This window comes from Labeo rohita, chromosome 7 (assembly GCF_022985175.1).
Source record: "Labeo rohita strain BAU-BD-2019 chromosome 7, IGBB_LRoh.1.0, whole genome shotgun sequence".
Lineage (NCBI taxonomy): Eukaryota > Metazoa > Chordata > Actinopteri > Cypriniformes > Cyprinidae > Labeo > Labeo rohita.
In genome coordinates this window covers 8,971,672-8,992,869 of record NC_066875.1, presented here as the reverse complement: position 1 = coordinate 8,992,869, position 21,198 = coordinate 8,971,672, and the positions used below count along the sequence as shown (strand labels likewise).

The 21,198-nt window shown below is 34.7% G+C and overlaps 3 protein-coding genes across 11 annotated transcripts in view; 1 reads left to right on the top strand and 2 right to left on the bottom strand.

The window, feature by feature from the left end:
• The window catches only part of pacsin3 (protein kinase C and casein kinase substrate in neurons 3), a 44,903-nt gene extending 34,957 nt beyond the window's left edge, over nt 1-9,946 (top strand). For 5 of the 6 annotated variants that reach the window (XM_051115019.1, XM_051115018.1, XM_051115020.1 and 2 more), the window contains 2 exons: nt 4,431-4,591; nt 8,806-9,946. In XM_051115019.1, coding sequence (XP_050970976.1) covers nt 4,431-4,591; nt 8,806-8,921 — 277 coding nt within the window. In that variant the 3' untranslated portion in view covers nt 8,922-9,946. The remainder of the gene's footprint in view (nt 1-4,430; nt 4,592-8,805) is intronic. The other variant, XM_051115023.1, reaches the window with a different exon arrangement.
• A 4,663-nt stretch (nt 9,947-14,609) lies between these two features.
• Nucleotides 14,610-17,300, bottom strand: fadd (Fas (tnfrsf6)-associated via death domain). Its single transcript, XM_051116023.1, has 2 exons — nt 16,708-17,300; nt 14,610-14,946 (listed from the first exon to the last, which is right to left on the bottom strand). Exons 1-2 carry the CDS (start codon nt 17,006-17,008, stop codon nt 14,666-14,668), a joined length of 582 nt encoding a protein of 193 aa, XP_050971980.1. The 5' UTR covers nt 17,009-17,300; the 3' UTR covers nt 14,610-14,665.
• Nucleotides 17,301-17,863: 563 nt separating this feature from the next.
• The window catches only part of ano1a (anoctamin 1, calcium activated chloride channel a), a 55,801-nt gene continuing 52,466 nt past the window's right edge, over nt 17,864-21,198 (bottom strand). For all 4 annotated transcript variants that reach the window (XM_051114982.1, XM_051114983.1, XM_051114980.1 and 1 more), the window contains one exon: nt 17,864-19,570. In XM_051114982.1, coding sequence (XP_050970939.1) covers nt 19,373-19,570 — 198 coding nt within the window. In that variant the 3' untranslated portion in view covers nt 17,864-19,372. The remainder of the gene's footprint in view (nt 19,571-21,198) is intronic.

Sequence of the window (21,198 nt, the reverse complement as noted above, 5' to 3'; positions counted from 1 at the left end):
CTAGTTAGCAGCCTACCTAGACAGTATTTTAAGGATACACTCCTGATACAAAGGTTGCTACAAAAGTAGCCATTATGCAGTAGTGATACACTGAAATTAATTTTTGGTTTTGGTCAAAATGGTTCTTGGCCAAAACAGTGCTTCTCAGACGGCACCCTTTGACTTCTGGCTATTTTGCGAACACAATATGGATAGGTAACAACAAATAAATGGTTCAGCTATGTGGATGCTTGGACTGTTAAACTTTTTTTTGTTCAACTGAGACCTTTTAGTCTGTGCTGATTTCAGCTGATGTGTAAACATCAATTACTTAGGCATTTTTGAGGTTCTTTTTACTGTAGCTGCCAATGTAGGCAGTAGATAGCAAGGTTGCTCACTAGGTTGTGGAACAGAGCTAACCAGATCTTCAAGATAATTTTGAAATCTATTAGCATTTTGTAGTTTATACAGTTTTGTTGATGTTAAGATTAATCAGATGAACCCAACTGATCCCAGTCCCTTGTAAAAGCCAGTCATTTGTTACAAATTATTCAGAGCAGTATGTTTAAATCAAGTTCTTAACAGTTAAATTTTTTATTTGCTCTTTGCAGTTTCCTCTTCTAAAATCAATGGGTATCCTCATTTCTTGTACACTATTTTTCTTTGAGTAAATATTGAAGGAATGTTCAAGGTTCAGTACAAGTTGAGCTCTATTGACAGCATCTGTGGACCAAGACATTACACTCAGATAAACTTTACACACAGTTCTGAAATTATTGTCACAAAGCTTAAACATTGTTACATGTGTATACCGGACATGTGGATAATATCCAACCACTGGAAATATGTTGGAGATGCATAACCAGAAGTTCATCCACTTGGAAAAGTAGTTCCATCACTAAAAGGACAATTTAGACACCGTTATTTAATAATAACACACTTTAGTATGGAGTTCGTAAGTGCTTTAACAAAATTATTAGATGCAAATGTCTGCTTTTAATGCCCTCTGGAATGTTCCTTAAGCCCAAAGTAAATTTCAGTTACAACCCAAACGCTTGACGTGTGCAGCTGAATGCATAACCTTTCAAAATGTGTTCCACTTGATAGCATGCACAAACACAGGGAGTTAACACATGCTGTTGACATTTAGAAAGTTTTATCCTTATCCAGTGTCTGTGCTATTTCTGCAGATGTTATCACTGACAGAACGTCTTTGACTGTTTTAAACTAGGGTTGCAGCCATCTCATAACCCTCACACAAACTCATTAGCGTAGGTGTCTATTTTTGTTGCATCTTCAGTAGTTTGTTTTTCCATCTTGAGGTATGTGCAGGATTGATTTTTCAGGCCCACTCCCACAGTATTCTGTCCCCTTCCGGGTTAAAAATAATTTGTTTCGTCCTTCCCGCAACTTTTTATGTTTTGTCCCACTCTGGTCTTGTTCCGGTTCCAATTTCCACATGCATGACTCTTCCGACCTCACCTGGTTGCAGCAGGCAAAAGAAAAGTGCTTGCTCTTGCTGTCAGCTAGAACCAAAAAACAGTGTTGTGCAATGGACTACCTTAAACATAAAATAAATTCACATCAGTATATTCCAAATCCACAGTTTTCTCGTGGAATTGGGCTACATTTACTGTATACCGCTGTGGGATTTTTATTTTATTTTTTTTCCCCAAGTCTGTGGGATGAAGTGGAACACACGTCCCCCCCAGAACGTGATTTTTGACTCAGGTGGCACCCCCCGAACATGATTTTGGAGTTTGAGTGACCGGCGATCTGACCAATCATAATGCAGAATTTGCTATTTTGTCTGACAAACAAACCAGACAGGAGAAGAGATTAATATCTTGAAAAACTTGTATTGATGTCTTTCGGCGGCTGAAACAAGATACCATCTGATGTGCGCTTGTTTATTTCATGTTAAAGGCACAATATGTAGGATTTTTTTTTTTTTAGTCAATTTTTATTCAAATATTCAATAACCATTGAGTGTTATGTGTTTTGCTGACTTGTGTACTTACATTATCCTAAATGTTTTGAAGAATGTTTAAATCCAGAGAGAAATAAGCACTTTTAACTAGTGTAACAGACTGGGTTATTGCGTCGCCTTCCAATGACGTCATACACCCTAGATCAGGGGTGGGGAACCTTGATCCTGGAGGGCCGGTGTCCCTGCAGAGTTAAGCTCCAACCCTAAAAAAAACAAAAAAAACAACCTGTATCCCGAAGACCTTGATTAGCTTGTTCAGGTGTGTTTGAATAGGGTTGGAGCTAGGGATGGGTGATATCTTACCGTTTGCGATATACCGGTAAAAATTTTCCCCACGATAAGAATTAGTCTTCCTGCGATAATAACGATAAAGTCTAGTTGTTGACATATTTCTGTGTGCTACAGTGCGGAGTGACGTGCTGAAGGTGGATGTGAAACTAGTATATCGCTAAATGAGGAGCTCCAGTCTGGAACTGGTTTGGTCAAAACTGTGCAGTGCGACAAAAAACAGTCCAAGCCTTGAATAACGTTAAATTACTGCGATGCAGTTTTGCATGTGTTAAGCCTGTTTACAAACCTGTTGTCCAACAAAGATATCATTTATTAACGCTTTTTCTCCAAATTAACTTTATAACATAGTCGAGTGTTTGAAATAACCTTTTGTGATCAGCCCTGGTTTTATATCACAGAATGAGGCTGAAATCATGCTATTATTATAAATGTCGATTAGCCGTGCATTCGAAATATAATTTATCCTTACAAAACTACCCAAGACTGCTTGAAGAACACAGACAAACCATATATTGTCACAATCATATGTTTATTGTCTTCAAGTTTCCTCAGTTAATATTTCTCATTTTATTCAGCTACAGTGATGACTGGATTAAAGATTCTTGGAGCATTGTCGGTACTATTACTTCTGCTATAAAGCATATGTGGAGTTTCTGCGTAAGGGCGCCCTCCGGTTTCCGAATCAGAAAGAGCTTTATGTAAGTGTGTTTCACCCACAAGGAATTTGTCTTGGTGCTAGAAGCTTCCAGTACAGAAAGTACAAACAATTTAATTTACATTCCAGTGAATTAAACAGTCATCACGTTACGTGTGTATTCAGTAATGCTCACAACACCCTATTTTGGGTAAAAATAGGAACGATAATACTTTTCTCTAAAGAAACAGGATTTCTTTGAATTATCAGCATTGATATTATTGCAATAAATACCAGAAATTATCGTTATACATTTTTAAGCCCATATCGCCCATCTTTAGTTGGAGCTAAACTCTGCAGAGACACCAGCCCTTCATGATCAACATTCCCCAGCCCTGCCCTAGATTTTCTGGTTTAATTTTGTAGAAAACATCAAAGACACTTTAATATGTTATGCATTTTATTAGACGGGTGACAAACACACAGAGTAGCATTACAACAGAACTTTCAACACCCTCAAATGTATCTAGTATGATTAAAACAGTGCTACTTTTTCCTACGTGCACATGACCGGAAGAAGCAAAAGACTGTGTGCTTTTGAACCATGTATCATGCTCGCACCAGCGTCCTCGTTTTGCATCCACGACTTTCAGCCCTACCCTGCTTCATACTACACTGATCTTAAGTCTTTAATACATTAGCTCATCCATGGACATGATTTCTGGCCGAGTCCCGACGGATTGCATCGGCTGTGGGGATGAAAACAACTCCCATGATTCCACACTCAGTCACGGCATCATCAAACTACACCTTTGTTTCCTTGTTTGTTTTGAACATGCGCCCTCTAGCGGCAAAAACTTGCATATTGTGCCTGTAAGAAGAAGAGATGATTGGCTCACATGCCATTTGAACTGAGGCATTACAGTGATCTGTCATGACACATTAATCAGCCACGAAGCAATATTTATTATTTTTAATTTCTTAAATGACACAATCTGAAAGCCGAGACTGTTTCATACCAAAAGTAACCTGCTCTGTCTTGTCTGTCGGCACATTGTCAGTTTCCTCTTTGCTCTTTGCGTGAGAATGTGTGGCATGAGAATGCCATGGTTCGTCAGACTTGGCAACAGTAACAAAGAGGGGCGGGTCTTTGCGAAGGGTCGGTTGGGCTACTTTTGAGTAGCAGTGAGACTGGTTTTGTTACGCAGAAGTGGCAACCCTTCCACTTCCAATTCCATTCAGAGCAGGATCAAATTTACATCATGCGCATTGTGTGCATAGGTTAACCAAAATATACTTTGGGCTTAAGAATTCAGCTATTTGTGCATTAAAAGTGATTTTTGGGGGACTGAGGGACGTTGAAATTAGTTTCTGTGATAATCAACTTTAAATCCTTCAATAGATGTGAAACATTTCAAATGTTTTTAGCTGAACTACCACAGATCACCTGATTACAAAGTTGATTTTTAAAATCATCCACCTTCTATTAAAACAGTTCATCCATGAATTTTTCTAATTGCTTTTCTGTTCACACAGGGCGGGTAAAGACTACTCCTCGGACTGGTCTGATGAAGAGAGCCCCAAAAAATACATCGCAGCTAATGGGATGGATGAGGAGGAGAAGGTAGTCGGGGTTCGCGTTAAAGCGCTGTATGATTACACAGGGCAGGAGGCTGATGAGCTGAGCTTTAAAGCAGGTATTAATCCCTACTAATGCTTATTAATGCCACACATGAACATACACATGGCTGCAGCTTGTGGATTCATCAAACCCCTTTTCTTTGCTCATCCTTTGCTCTTTCAGTGCCTTGCTGTGCATGGTAGTGCAGTTATTTCAAAAGGCATTGTACAAAGGATGATGTGAAATGGGGTTTGTCTATCTAAGCATGTGTGCGTGTGTGATTTAAACCATAAACAACATGTTACATGGGTTTATTTGAGACTGCTTTCTCACATTCAGACCAAACCCATGAAACTGCTTTGGAACTAGTTAACTCAAATTTAACATCAAAATCAACACACATTTACTCATTTCTATTACATGTGAAGCTGGTAACAAAACAAAGGAAATGATTTCGTCCAGTGGAAAAAGGATTCGAATTCACCAAAAGGTTAACCTTTGACCTTGTTTTTATCATTTCCCAGTTTTCCCACTTCAGAGTAGGTTCTATGGGTGATCAGCTGATCCCTGCATGTAATGATTATGCGAATTCAAAGGCTTCCCAAAAGTATATTTGGCATCAGTTAGGGCAGTGTTAGCAGAGTTCTCCACTCTGATTGGCTGGAGGCCGTTTGGATCCAGCTTAGTCTGAGTTTAGGTGACACGACTGACTCTAATGCTAAATATCTTTGGTCTGCTGGCTAGATTAGTGTCTGCGCTGCTGGAAGCTGTGAAACGGGCACATTGGAGTAATGTAGAATAAGGGTCAATCAAATCTTAAGGTCAGCACTAAATGACCAGGGCAGGGTTAATGAATCAATCTCATTTGGTCTTGTAGACCTTAACTGGATAGACAAGAAAGTCCCAGGATCCATCTGCAAGGTTTCTGAATCAGCATGTATGCCTTAAATGTTATATAAAGTATAAAGGATTCATACAGGCTATTTATGAGCCCTGCTACCTAAGAAACTGCCAAAATTAATCATGCCAGGCATCAGCTCTAACAAAATGTGGCATAGACAGACATGCCAAGAGTGACACCTGGTGGTTACTGAAGGGTTTTTTCACACTCAAGTGAAGTAGATTTAAAGGTGTACTCAGTATTTGTGTTTGTTGCACTGCCTGATATGAGTCATCTTAGATTTATACTGACACCTAGTGGTGTGGATGTAACAATGTTAAAGCTAATGTTTTTGGTTACCAATGCCATTGTGGAATCTAATGGCAGCATATAAACTTCCTTTAATGATGGAAGTTAATAACATTTAATTCAATGTTACTTGTCTTGCTTTGTATTTCTTTTCAGTTTCAATATAGTTAGTTTTTTTTTTTTTTTTTTTTTTTAAGAGTATACAATAGGTGCATAGAGACAGACTAAGCCTGAAGCCTGGTTTTCGCTCAATGTGTCTGTACAGGCATGAGGGTGTGTGAAACAAAGTGGTGACCTCATTGCAGCACTTGCGAAACTGCATGTTGACTTTGCAAGGCTTGACTTCACACAGTCATCCACTTCCCAGTTTTGGAGCCATTTGGCTGAACTGATAATTAGGGCTGAACTGATTCATTCAGTGATGTTAGAATTCTGTTCAATCCAAGTAAGCCTGTAATTATTTTCATGACTGTAAACACATAAATGTCTAATTTAATTTTAGAATTTAAAATCTTGTTTCCAAAAAAAAAAAAAAAGAAAAATGAATGCTAAAACTAGGGTTCTGAACCAGTCCAAAGAGTGAAGGCAACAACAAAATGAACATAATTTTATAACAAATTCAAAAAGAATGTAACGTTGATGCAGTGTGTGTATGTGTGTGTGTGTGTGTATATATATATATATATATATATATATATATATATATATATTTTTTTTTTTATAAATGTATGCCTCTAACTAGTGTAAAAAGTATAAAAAGTAAAAAAAAATAATGCTATAAACTGGTATCTATTTACTCAAACCGATTTCGAAATGGTAATAATACAGAAGAAGTCCATGAACAGAAATGTTAAAATACTAATTCTGCTTTTTTTAAGCCCTGGCTAAAACGCATTATAATGTTCCCCACTGTTTAAAAGTTTAGGGTTGGTAAGATTTTGTACAAAATGTTTTAGAAGTCTCTTATGCTAACCAATGAAGACTAATCAAAAATACAGTAAAAATTATATTATTAAATGATATTACAATTCAAAATAATAAATAAAAGTGTATCTTAAAATGTAATTCATTTCTGTGATAGAAAAGCAGAATTTTTTGGTATCATTACTGTGGTCTTCGGTGTCACATGATCCTTCAGAAATCATTCAAATATGCTCTAATTTGCTGCTCAAGAAACATTATTTCTTATTATTGGTGTTGAAAGTTGTGTTGCTTAATATTTTGTGTAAACAGTGATACTTTTTTGTTTGATGAATAGCAAGCAGCAACATTTATTTGAAATGGAAATCTTTTGTAAAATTATAAATGTCTTCACTGTTAAACGCTTGATCATTTATTGTGTCCTTGCTGAATAAAAGTATTAACTTAAAAAAATAAATCTGATGACCCAAAAAGTGTTAAGTAAACAAAGAAACAAACAAATAAATAAAATCGGATGACCCCAAACCTGAAACACTGCACTTTTTTTTTTTTTTTTTTTTTTTTTTTTTTTTGTTGTTGTTGTTGTTGTTGTTGTTTTTTGTTTTGTTTTTTTCTCATCAAGGCTGTTTATTTGATTGAAAGTACAGCAAAAACGGCAATATTGTGAAAAACTATTGCAATTTAAAATAGTGGTTTTCTATTTTATTACAATTTAAAATAGAATTTATTCCTGTGATGCAAAGCTGAATTTTCAGCATTATTACTCCTGTCTTTGGTGTCAAATGATTCTTCAGAAATCATTCTAATATGCTGATTTATCAATTTTGGAAACAGTTGTGCTGCTTAATACTTTTTTGGAGCCTGTGATGTTTTTTTTTTTTTTTTTTTTTTTTCAGGATTCTTTGAATAAAATGAAAAAGAACACTTATTTAAAATCGTAATGTGTTGTAACAATATACACCACTGTTAAAAAGTTTGGGGTCAGTACATTTTTCCTTCCTTTCTTTGTTTGAAAGAAATTAATACTTTTATTCAGCAAGGTCATGTTAAATTGCTGGCAAAGACTTGCATTGTTAGGGAAAAAAAAAAAGTATTTTGTATAAATGTTGTTTCCATCAAATAATCCTGAAAAAATATCACAGGTTCCCAAAAAATATTAAGCAGCACAGCTGTTTCCAATATTGGTAATAAATAAGCAAATTAGAATGATTTCTGAAGGATTGTGTGAAACTGAAGACTTGCATCACAGAAATAAATCATATTTTAAAGTATTTTAAAATAGAAAACTGTTTTTTTTAAATAACAGTATTACTTTATATTATTTTTTTCTGTGTTTTTGATCAAATAAATGGATCTTTGAGCATAAGAGACGTCTTAAAAAATAAATAAATAAAATTGAAAATCTACTGATCCCAAACTTTTGAACGGCAGTGTATGCATGTTAATTTTGAGATTTGTTAAAGATAAAATTGTACTAATAAAGTATTAGTGATTTTTAAATAAGTATTAGATGATTGCAAGTCTAATATAAATTGTAAATGTACAAAATATGCATGTAAACCTAGTCGAAATTAGTGAGCATACAATTAAATATTGACTTAGCAGTTAAAAAAAAGTAAATAAAAAAAGTCTCCAATATCGGACAGTATAGTACAAAGATATGAGGGCTGTCCGGAAAGTTTCCAGCAATGTAATATGAAAAAAAAAATATGAGAAGAGAAATGCAGTATTATGAAAACAGCCACAGCTATAGGCAACTGGCAACCCATGCATCACATCTTGTGCAGAGGTTTTTATTTTTTTAGCACAACTTCAAATCACCCAGGTGTCTCAGACCCCCTACAGCCCAAATTTGGTGCCCTGCGACTTCTGGCTTTTCCTAAAACAAAAATCACTTTTAAAGGGGACTGAGGCATCATTGTCCTATGTACAATGTTTCTCTTGTGTCTTCAATAAATGTTTCTCTTTTTTCATATTACATAGCTGGATTATTTCTGGACAGCCCTTGGGAAGTGCTTCCCTTGGAAAAATCTAGGTGGTTTATTAAAATCACAAAAAGAACTGGTGATAGTATATATAGCTGGGCTGCTGGATTTATTTTGTGGTCATAACTGGTTTTATATTATGTCTCATTGAAAAGTAAGGCCTGGTATTATGAAATATATGTTTGTGTCATACAGGTGAAGAGTTAATGAAGCTGGGTGAGGAGGACGAGCAGGGCTGGTGTAAAGGACAACTGGTCAGCGGAGAAATAGGCCTCTACCCTGCTAACTACGTCCAAGTCATCACATCTTGATCACCCGCTTTACCCTGGATGAGACCCACAACTTTTCGGTGGCGGCCGTAAGGTGACGTCACACTGAACTACGGCAGTTGTCGAAAACACAGCCCCGCAACTGCATGATGATTGAATGCCACGACGCGTGAGGAGATCAGAGAGGAGTGCGCAGTTCAGTGTTTTATTTTTTATTTACGCTGACACGCTAGAGGACTTTAAGAATAGTTAGTCCCCCTTTGTCCTTGAGCTTATTGAAAGATCAGTGCCTTTATTGTAAAATGCCACAGACATTCACAACACGGCTATTAATGCAGCACAGCTGAACGGACGCATCATTTAAATGATTTTGTTCACAGGAAAACGCGCGCCACGAGACGCCACTGTTTCGATAGATAATCACCGCAGTCCTCTTGTTTTAGTATGTCACATTTCAGTTCTGTATCTGAATCATTTCAAGTATTTGATCAAATCTACGCTGACTTTATATATTCAGGTTTTGCGAATCTTTCATGAGAAGCGTGTTAGTGTGTTGATATATTTTGTGTAATGTGTTAGATTGTTCGAGTTAAACTGAATATTTCTTTGGCTGTAGTTCAAAATCGAAGGATTTTTCATTGCATATAATTACCTTTATGTTTTCACTAAGATATATGGATTTATAATATACAAACTATCACTGGGCAGATGCTCTTAGTTTAATTCGTGATTCTTGGATTCTTGTCAAGGGATCCGGGAGGAGATTCTAAAGTCTTTTTGGTGGGATTATTTTACTTTTTTTAATTTATCTCTTTGTTTTTATTTGGAGTGCAGGAAAGTTTCTTGTTGTCAGTTGATATAAAGTATGAGAGAATGGGCAAAACCTCTGGGCTTCTTGTGGTCTTGTAAGGGTGCATGTGAGAGTGCTCATGGGAAATATTTCTGTTTCCACATGCTCTGCCTCCAGTGTGCCCCACTGTGAACATGGTTTTACATGAAACTACTGTAACAGCCAATACTGATCAATGTAAAAATACCAAATAAACGTGAATGAGATTCTTAGTGTCGCACAGTGGATGTAGGTGATGCTACTTAGGCATGAAGTTTTACATTTTTGTTTAAAAATTAACAGTTTTGTTACATTAAAGTTGTTTCTAGGAGTTTTTTGTGTAGCCAGGACAATTTACAACAAATGAGTTGCATTCTGCCACATACTGGGCCATTCTGTTATTTTGGTTTTTCTCAGGTTTATGAGATATTGCATACATTTTTGTTTTCTTATAATTTTGAAAGGCACAAAATGTTTTCCCTGTTATTTTGCAAATATCATCAGGCCGTTCCTGGGTAGCTGATGTGACATTATGATGTGACATTATTATTGCTGCATCAAAAACATTTTATTTTCTAAACTTTTTTTTTTTTTTTTTTTTTTTACAGTTATTACACTGCCGTTCAGAAGTTTGGGATAGTTTGGGATAAGTAAGATTTTATTTTTTTTTTATGTTTTCGTTTTTTCGTTTTTTTTTTAAAAGAAGTTTCTTATGCTCCTTAAGGCTGTGTTTATTTGATTAAAAATACAGAAGAAAATATATTGTGAAATATTGTTACAATGTAAAATAACACTTTTTCTATTTTATTATACATTAAAATCTAATTTATTCCTGTGATCAAAACTGAATTTTCAGCATCATTACTCCAGTATTCAGTGTCACATGATCCTTTAATATGCTGATTTATTATTAATGTTTGAAACAATTGTGCTGCTTAATATTTTTTTGGAACCTGTGATACATATATTTTTTTCATGAATAAAAAGTTAAAAAGAAAAGCATTTATTTAAAATAGAAATCTTTTCTAAAAGACACTACTGTTCAAAAGTTAGGGGTCAGTACATTTTTCTTTTTCTTTTTTTTTTTTAAGAAATTAATACATTTATTCAGCACGGAGTGGTTAAATTGATACAAAGTGATAGCAAAGACTTGTATTGTTAAAAAAGATTTACACTTTGAATAAATGGTGTCCTTTTTAACTTTTTATTCATCAAAGAATCCTGGAAAAAGTATTATGGGTTCCAAAAATAATATTTGTTAGCACAACTGTTGCCAACATAGATAATTCTAATAATAAATCAGCATATTAGAATGATTTCTGAAGGATCATGTGACACTGAAGACTGGAGTAAAGGCTGATGGAAAATTCAGCTTTACATCAATTGTTATTATATATAAATAAAGTAAATTTTTAAAGTATATTAAAATAGAAACCATTACTTTATATTGTAATAACATTTCACAATATTACAATATTATTAGTTTTTATTTCTGTATTTTTGATCAAATAAATGCCTTTTAACTTCTTTAAAAACATTGCAAGTGTTACTGATCCCAAACTTTTGAATAGCAGTCTATATTATGCAGTGTTTATGAACACTTAAAGTATTTGTACTGCAAAAAAAAAAAAAAAAAAAAAAACTGAAAAGTGATTTAGCATGGTGAAAAACTTGATGTTACAAAAATATCAAATAATAAATGTAATACAAATATATATTTAATATAAATTTTAACAAAAATATTTCAGCTCAAACAGAACTTAAAATGTTGTGGTGTTTTAGAATGTAGGATGTGAGCGTATTTATTATTAAAGGTGTCATCGGATTTGATATGATTCTTTAGGATCTTAATGAAAAGTCTATAATATACTTTGATTAAAAATTCTCAATGGTTGTGCAAAACAACACCCTTTCTAACTTGTCAAAATGAGCTCTGCAAAAATCAACCCATTCTGAGGGATTGTTCCTTTAAATGCAAATGTGCTCTGCTCGCCCCACCCCACTCTTCTCACTGTGGAGAGATGAGCTGTGCTCTGAGAGATTGTTTACTTTAGCCGGGAAACTTGCTAACTAGCATGTTATTAGGAAAGGTGATTGCAGAGATTCATAAAAAAAAAAATCCTTATACTCACTACTGCTGTAGGTGAAGCTGGATCACGAATGATTTGCACAAACATAGACGCATTTATGTAGATCGGGAGGCGCATTCCCTTCACAAACAAACGTAATCCATTGCATCTTTAGCGGCTCAGATGTCGGGAGTAACACGACACCTCAGTTGCTCAATCGGAGATATTCTTGTCTAATTACAGTTTTTCTCATTCACTTTGGTGCATTTCTCAAATCATCCTTAACATTTGCAAAGAAGTATGTGCATTTCTCAAAACAATTCGTACAAACAGCACAACACAATGGATTACCTGCAAAAGTCTGTAACTTACTCAAAATCTTTAGTTCATCTTTCAAAAGTATGCATGTCAATGAACATATCAGTGCCATCAGGATGAAAAGTCTTTGTGTCATTGTTCACAAACAAGATAGTCAAAATGCTTAGTCATGTTGTCAAACAAACAGTGTATATTATTAGCATTACCTGATGTAAACTATAGCAATCGTTTGCATGACAGTTACTGTATTGAAATGCAGCAGTTCTTATGTGTGTCATATATCCATTTCAAAAGTACAAATGTACACATTACTGTATGTGAGATATTGATTGAAAGAGACTGGATAGGACAAAAAAAAAGGAAAAAGAAAAGAAAAAACACATTACAGAGTCATTGTGATAGAAAAGAAAAAGAAATATCCCTGATAGTACACGTACATCACTAAGACGTCTATTTTACGTCTACATTTACATATGCAAGATTTATTTTGTTCGCTCATCTGCACGTTTCCTTCCAGGTGTCAAATAGACTTTTATTAGATGTCTTTACTGTAAGATGTTTATGATTTAGAGTGTATGTAAAACTGACATCTTACAGATGTCTGTCAAATGTTTGTACATGACCGATGCACAAAAGCGAAAATACAAAATTAGAAAGGCAAACTTAGGAATCACCCTTTAGGCAGAACTTTGCTTTTGCATGCAGCACTCTATGAGGAATTTCAGAGAACTGGTTTGTTATTGTTTAATCTACATTCCCTTATTAGTGAAAGTCAAGATTCACCTGCACAATACATGGCAAATTTATAAATAGACTAACAGGAATGTGTAGAAACTATACTTGACAGTTTATGACAACTATATCAACCATTTTGCATTTAATGACTTATACGATGAACTAATGACTAGTTGTTTTGAGGGGTAAGACTACTGCACAGAGAACTATATAATACATTTTGAGCAACATGACACTAGCAACTGATAATGTAGGAAAACGCAGACAAATGTACAAAATCCTTTGCATGAATGTACCAAAGCAATCGCAACTTGTTCAAATAAATGAGAAACTGCTATTATGATGTGCACTAGATGATGTGGAGGTCAAACAAGTAGTTTTGAGAATTTCATTTCTGATCTGAGAAATGCACCAAAGTGACTGAGAAAAACTGTAACATCCCTGCTCTGTCATGGAAACAATGGAGGTCGGACTGTTACAGCTGATTTTAGGTAAGACGCTAATCAACTATTGTGGGAGCAACATCTGAGAATGGCTCGATTTAAAAAAGGGGATATTATTTTTACAGACTGATTAAAAACCACTGCATGGATTTTTATCATTATTGGGTAGATTTGTTCATACACAGCCAACACACATTAATGTTCAAACAACATGTATATAAGCACACACTGATAACTGGGTTATGGTTCATGAATGAACTTTTAACTGACCTGGGTTGCGTTTCCCAAAAGCATCATAAACCTAAAGGCTGACTGAATTATCGACCCCATTTGCAGTCTGGAGGAGTCAAAACTAGTCTGCAGATTTTGGACAGTCTGAGTTGACATTGAAAATCATGTAGTCTCAGTGTTTTTTTTTTGTTTTGTTTTTTAATGCTATAGATTGTGAATATGTCCAGACGAAAAATATTAAACAGGAATTTTCAAGCCTATTTTAGAACACCTGTTTTCTTTTGTTGTGTCTCCCAGGAACAACTTTTGCTTCTGTGTGAGTTTGTTGTGTTTAGTCATTTAATGTAAGATGCCCAACTTTTCTTGTAACAAAGTAATGAAATTCGGCAAATGCATGATAAGAGTTTTAATGTTTGTTCAGATTTAGATGTAATCCAGCATTTAAGTAGACAGTAGAAACCACTGGCACCAGTGGTCTCTATACGAGCCTTTTAGACTGCTTTTGGAAAGCTCACCTTATACAACCAGACAGATGAGATGACTCAAGCTAAACTGCTCCTAAATAATGCAATCTCCAGAAATCTTTCTGGCGGAGCTGAGAAGACATGTCAGGTGACTCCTTGCAGAAACATGTTGAATACATGCCTCTGAGAGGCAGTTTGAGGGTGAGTATTGAACTACTCTAAGTAATGAACTTTGCTTTGACAGTTTTTATACAATATTTAAATCAAAGGATTAGATAGAACAAACTGGGTATATATAAAAGACTGAACATTTCTATACCATATAGAATAAGAAAGGTTATGGCTCAAAATTTTCTTTACCAAACAGCGTTATGAGGTAAAGAGTTCATAATCATGTCATAGTCCCTTTATTCCTTTGAAAGTGTCCATACATCCTTTGACAAAATCAGCAAATATAAGAACAGTGTTGTTATGAGTATGTTCTGTCAAAACTGACAAATCCTTATACTTTGCAAGGGTGAATGAGAACAATATGTTCATTTTCATGCTCTGCAATGTCATTACAAATGTAAAATATATTACCTAAATCGCGTACAATTAATTCATAAAGATCTGTGTAAACAATTTCAGTTCATTTGCACTTCTAAATGAAATTCACATTATTAACCCCAAAGTTTTGTCATCACAGAGATGATTTTCAATGTGCACCAAGCTCTCTGAGTTGTTTCACCACCAGATCAGCGGTGAGGTTCTGTTTGCAGTCCCGCAGAGCTGTAATGAGATCCTGCACTCTGGCGTTTTCTTTCTTCATCTTCATCCACTGTTTGATGAGCTCCCTCACCTGCTCCTCCAGGTCACGGCTGTGCTTCTCCTGTATGCTTTCCAGCTGAGTGGGCTGAAGTCCAAGTTTCCTTCCAACTTGAAGCCACTTTCTACCCAAATGTGCAACAATTACATCAGTTGCAATGTTTATATTTTCTAAAGAAAAAAAAGAGAGAGACACAGAAACCATTTGAATTAGAATCTGAATAAAACTCTGTAGTAAAATACTGTATTGGACACTGAAGTCGAAATGTATGAAACTAAACAATCAGCATTGCAAACAAATGATACAAGACCTTTTCACAGAACTAGCCTCACTGTAGTTAGTTACATTAATCCATCCATTTTTGAAGTTTCACAAAACTGTCAAAATGATCCCCATTAACGTGGATCCACAAAAATGACCAAAAACACAATTAACCAGGCCAGTTGTTGGCAAATGTCACTTTGTAAAGAAACACTGTGTGCGCCTGCACACATATAGACTGAACTCCTGTAGTGTATTTAGTAGCTTAACTTTTTTTCAAAAGTTTGTGTTTTCTGGTTTCTAGATACTTTTTTGGGAAATATTGATCCACATAATCAGAAGTATTTGACCAGTATAACATCAAATGCCAGTTACTGTGTACGTCTCCCAAATAACAGTGTGTTCCCTCCTACTTTTGTTAAATTTTCACAATACAGTTTTTTAAATTTTAAAATAATTTAGTGATTAGTGGATAAAATTACTTAATTTCACCAATTTTGTGTACAACTTTAACCCTGTAAAGTCTGACATATGACATAAGACCAAAATATCTCATTTTTCGTTAACACAACTGGCATATGTGTTGTATGTCTTGTATCACATATGATACATCAGGCTTTTATGGCCCATAAAGTTTGATATGAGAACACTTGAGGCTGAAAAAAATCATTCCCACGCTAAACAAAAATATGCTATTTGGTGTGGATGATGTTATTTACATGGCCAGTAAGTAAGATAGAGTATACATCTATAAGGTTTCTATAAAGGTATAGCAGACTATTTACATAAAATGTAAATAAATATCAGCTGTCTCTCTATATCGCCCAGTCATATGTCTTAGTAAGATTTTAAAATAAAATGCTTAGTTTTATTATCAAAGCTCTTTAGTTTTTATTGTGGGAGCAAAATATATAATGAAATGCAATATGATAATGATTAAGAGATGTACAAAACAACAATATAACAATATATAACAATATAATTCTGAATTTTACTTACAAAAAAAAATCAGTGAAGATTTTACAGCAAAAAGACGTGTACCATGACCTTAAGTTACAGGCTACTAAAAGGCATTTTACATACTAAACAAGCATATATTATCACTCAGACGACAAGAGACATGTTGCATACTATGCACAACAGGTTTTTCAACAAAATTCTGACCAGGTTGATAGTTTAAAGGCCTTAGAAGTTTATGTATTTCAGCCATAGGCTGGAATAGTGAATAGCAGTCATTACTGGGACAGTGTCTAAAGAGTATCTAATAAATATTAGTGAAAAATACACAAGTTACCATTGGATTCTACAAAAGTAATTAAAAAGGTACTACTAAAATGTAACAGATGTTAGAGCGTTTAAAGCAATAAATGTTAAATCGGCTTGCCATATTGTGCTTGCATTTCGCATACTAGTGATAAGACGGAAGCAACAGAGTAAAACATCACCTCAGTGAAAGAGCGGTACAAAACGATAGAATACATTTTTAAAACCCCAGAAACTACCTCAACCTGCCTTAAACCAGCGATTCACTTAAAAATCAGAGGCATTTAGAGTGTTAAGAAAAAAATGTAACTCTGCAGCTGTCTACCTGCCTTGCGATCCGCTCTTTGCTGTCAGTGAACAGCCTCAAAGTAACATGAAACGCAAGTGTTCAGTAAAAGTATACAAACCTCGCTCGTTGGGGTCCAGTGCATCAGCAGTGCTTGCTGTCACTCCTCTTTCATAGTCATCTATTATTTCCAGAAGAACTTGCTGATCGATCTTGTTGAGAAGGAATCGCAAACGTTCCGTGTTGTCAGGCCCAATTTCAGTTTTTTCGATCAAGCACTCGAAAAGATCAATCCCCTTACTCATTTTCTCAAGCCTTTTTTTCCCGATGTCTGAGCACAAAAACTTTAAATCTTTCAAATTCTCCTCAGAAAGTTTACCAGAGATGTCTAGCAACATCGCTCTAAATTCCCGGTTATCCATGATGTTTTTGAATGCGAACACAAGTACAAGTACAACACTTGAGCACTACCGCGCTACACCCCGGCGGCTCGTTTCCCACTTTCGCTTTCAGGTCTGACTCTCAAATTTAGCAAACCATCATGAAATCCCCTCGCTTGTGTCCTGGAAGTCACACAACTCCACTGCTTTGGTGTGTCAGCTAGAAACCAAATATGACACCCTCACCCGAACTTTAGTTCTTCTGAAACCAGTTTTTTGAAATAATGAATCGTTTGGACGTATAGCGGTGTTCGATTCGTGGGCGAATTGTTCTTTTGAGTCGACTGTTCCCGGTTCACGAATCAGGTGCGATTCATTCACGAACCAGACCGGAAGGTCTAAACTGTTCTTGAGTTAAAATAACTCTCTGATTCATTAGAGCTTCAAACGTCTAACAGTAATGCCAAAATGATTATAAGAATTCAGAACTAAATCGCCTTTTTATTCGTAACTACTAATTCGAGCTGTTGAACAAGTTGGACTGAATCGGAAAAAAATAACGTAACTAGCCTACAGAAGAACACATGCGTTTTTTCGCTTTAGCTTTAAAACACACGCCCATATTTTTTCAAGAGAACTAAATGATTCAACTGATGACTCATTTCTCTGAACCAAAAGAATCGATTCGCCAAACGAATCGAATTTCGCAACACTGAAAGAGGGAAATGAAGTTACCTACTTCCTATTATATTGCTCCTCCTTCTTTATCAAACCCCAAAGAGAGCACTCATCATGCTACAAGAAGCAGTACATATGAATTCAGTGAGTTTTTTCTCCAAACAACACACGGCTAGCTCTCCGGTCAGCAAAAGAGTCAATAAAGGCACACATACCAAATATATAGGACATGTTTATTTTAGAAACAATTCAAAAGCAAAAGTACAGTCATAACCTCCCATTAGCAGTTTAAGACACTCAAACTCCACAATGACATAACAGACATTTAAAGGTTTCTTTCTTTCAGAGGTAAACAGTATGTGGATGATGTAACAGTCTAAAAATGGGTTTACATTGTAAATTTATAATAAAAGTAGAACCAAGGCCTTTTGAGCAGTACATGAATATTTAAGAAAAGTGCTGAAATCGAGTTTTGTGTAATTCAGTTTTCAAAAAAAATGTCCAAATGGAGCACGTCTTTGTATTTTATATGATTATTATATTCATTTCAATTAAAACCACTCTTTTATTTATCAAGCTAGACACAGTTTCTATAAATGGAAGACACATGCAACATACCATTATATATCATTTTCATCATCATTGCCATTCATCAAGATTGGAACGTCACGAATCAAGACAAGAATGAAAACATTCATATAAGCAGACACAAAACTGTCCATATGACTCATTATTAATAAATGCAGCGCATTTTGTTAATGAATATTAAGGCCTCTTAAACGTCATGGGTTTATATACAGCATACCTTTCTCAGCACAAAGGCATTTTCATATGCACTACCCAAAAACCAAGCACTTGCATGCTGCCAAAAATCCCTAAGATCAATCGACATCCTGTCAAAATGTCTCTACCGCCTATAATAGAAATTCTAGAATGCTAAAAAAAAAAAAAAAAAAAAAGACCAAGAGAGAGGATTGTAGTTTCTTTGATTAATTTGTAGTGTCTTATGTCTATATTTTATATATAGACAGCTAAAGGCTAAACAGACACAATGATTACAATGACAGAACAGAACTACTTAGTGCATGATATTGATAGTTGCTAATTCACTTGACTGTAAATATTCTGAATGAAATGTCTATTAAATAATTTAAAAAGCACTTTAAACGAGTTGGTTCAGAATTCAATCCTATTCTATCAATATCGAAAACATAAACGGTACATTTTCATGTTAAAATTCATATAAAAGCAGTGTATTTTCAAATAAAATGCTCGTTAGCTGTCTGTAAATGCTAAAGCGGCGATGCTTCACAAAACTACGTACAATATTCATCAGTCAACAGATAAAACGATACAAACCCTACAGCCCTCTTTCCAAACAAGCCTACCAGCAGAAGTTGCATATAGCTGATAGAGAAAGATCCAAGAGAGTGTTTAATTCAGTAACAGACAAAAGAAATAATAATAATAATAATAATAATAAAAAAAAAGAAGAATCTTTTTCTTGTTGTAACTTTTTTCTGGTATACCAATGAGGCGGCAGTCATGTAACATTCTTTGTAGCAACATTGATCCTTACAGCAGTGGTCCTCCAGGCCAGGCCAGTCCACTACAGCCTTTCCGTTCTGTTTGAGCAGGTCACAGAGCTGGACTGGGTGATAAACAGGCCCCGGGAATGGGCCGTATTACCGGTTCTCTCGCAGCACTGGGATCAGAGCGAGCGCTGGACTAAGCTTGTGAGCTGGGACGCGAGCGGAGCTGCTGGGGGCTTGGGTCACTGATGGTGTTCCTGTACTTCTTGCCCCGTTCCGCTTTCATGAACAATTCCACAACGAGGTTCCTCTCCTTGTGTATCTGAACGCTAATGTCCTTGGGAATATCTGGGATTAGCCAATCCACAAAGTCACTCATCAGCATCACCACATTCTGTACAGAGAAACCAGATAGAAGTGACATTCGTATTAGAGGGACTATCACTGAAACTTTGTCAAACTGAAACTTAAATGTAGCTTTGGCAACTAACTTACAAAAGTTGAAGTACTAAAATTAAAATTTAAACTTTAACTAAAAATTAGGGCCGTCAGTTTAATTTATTTTAATTAGTTAAAGGAGAAGTCCACTTTCAAAACAAAGATTTAAATATAATTTACTCACCCCTCTTGTCATCCAAAACGTTTATGTTTTTCTTTCTTCAGTTGTAAAGAAATTATGTTTTTTTGAGGAAAACATTTCCGCATTTTTCTTCATATAATGGACTGATATGGTGCCCCAATTTTGAACTTCCAAAATGCAGTTTAAATGTGGCTTCAAACGATTTGGTTATTTCATGAAAAATGGTGAGTACATTATATGCAACTCTTTTTGGAAGTGGACTTCTCCTTTAATAAAAAATAACGTGATTCAAATTTAACACAGTTTTTTTTTTTTTTTTTGGAACGTAAAAGTAGGTATTTTGAAGACAAAGTTGTTTTGTTTACCAGTGACTTTCATTATATGATAAAAAAAATACTGAGATGTTTCTTAAATTATCTTCTTTTGTGTTCCATAGTTTACGTTGGGCTGCTGCAGCCTAAATGTTTATGTGTAATAAATTCTATGCTGAATTAAATAAAATATTTCTTTCTAAAGCTACAATTTGTAATGTCTACTTGATACTTTCTCATTTAACACAAAAAGAGTTAGATTAATTAATTATTAGATTAATTATTAGATTAATTAATCAAAACATCATGTAAGTATTTAGATTACAAAATTGAATTGACTGACAGCCCTACTAAAAATATAAAAATGAACAAAAGCACATCAAATTCATTCAATATATACTACCAGACAAAAGTTTTTGAACAGTAAGTGTTTTAATGTTTTTAGTCTCTTTTGCCCACCAAGCCTGCATTTATTTGGCCTAAAATATAGCAATGCAGTAATATTGTGAAATATGTTTACTCTTGAAAATAACTGCTTTCTGTTTTAATATATTTTATAATGTAATTTATTTTTTTGATCAAAGCTGAATTTTCAGCATCATTACTCCAGTCTTCAGAGTCACATGATCCTTCAGAAATCATTTTAATAAACTGATTTGCTGTTCAAGAAACATTTGTTTTTATTATTATTTAAAACAGCTGAGTACATTTTTTTAGGATTCTCTGACAAACAGAAAGATTCAAAGAACAGCATTTATCAAAAATAAAAAGCTATAACATTATACACTATACCATTCAAAAGTTTGGGGGAAAGAAATAGTTTTTTTGGGGGGGAAATGATAGAAAGTAATACTTTTATTTAGCAAGGATGCTTTAAATTAATCAAAAGTGATAAAGACATTTATAATGTTACAAAAGATTTTTGTTTCAGTTAAATGCTGTTCTTCCGAACTTACTATTTATCAAAGAAACCTAAACAAAAATTCTACTCTTTCAGCATAATAATAATAATAATAATAAATGTTTTTTGAGCAGTAAATCAGATTATTTGTATAATTTCTGAAGAATCATGTGACTGGAGTAATGATGCCAAAAACTGAGCTTTGAAATCACAGGAATAAATTACATTTT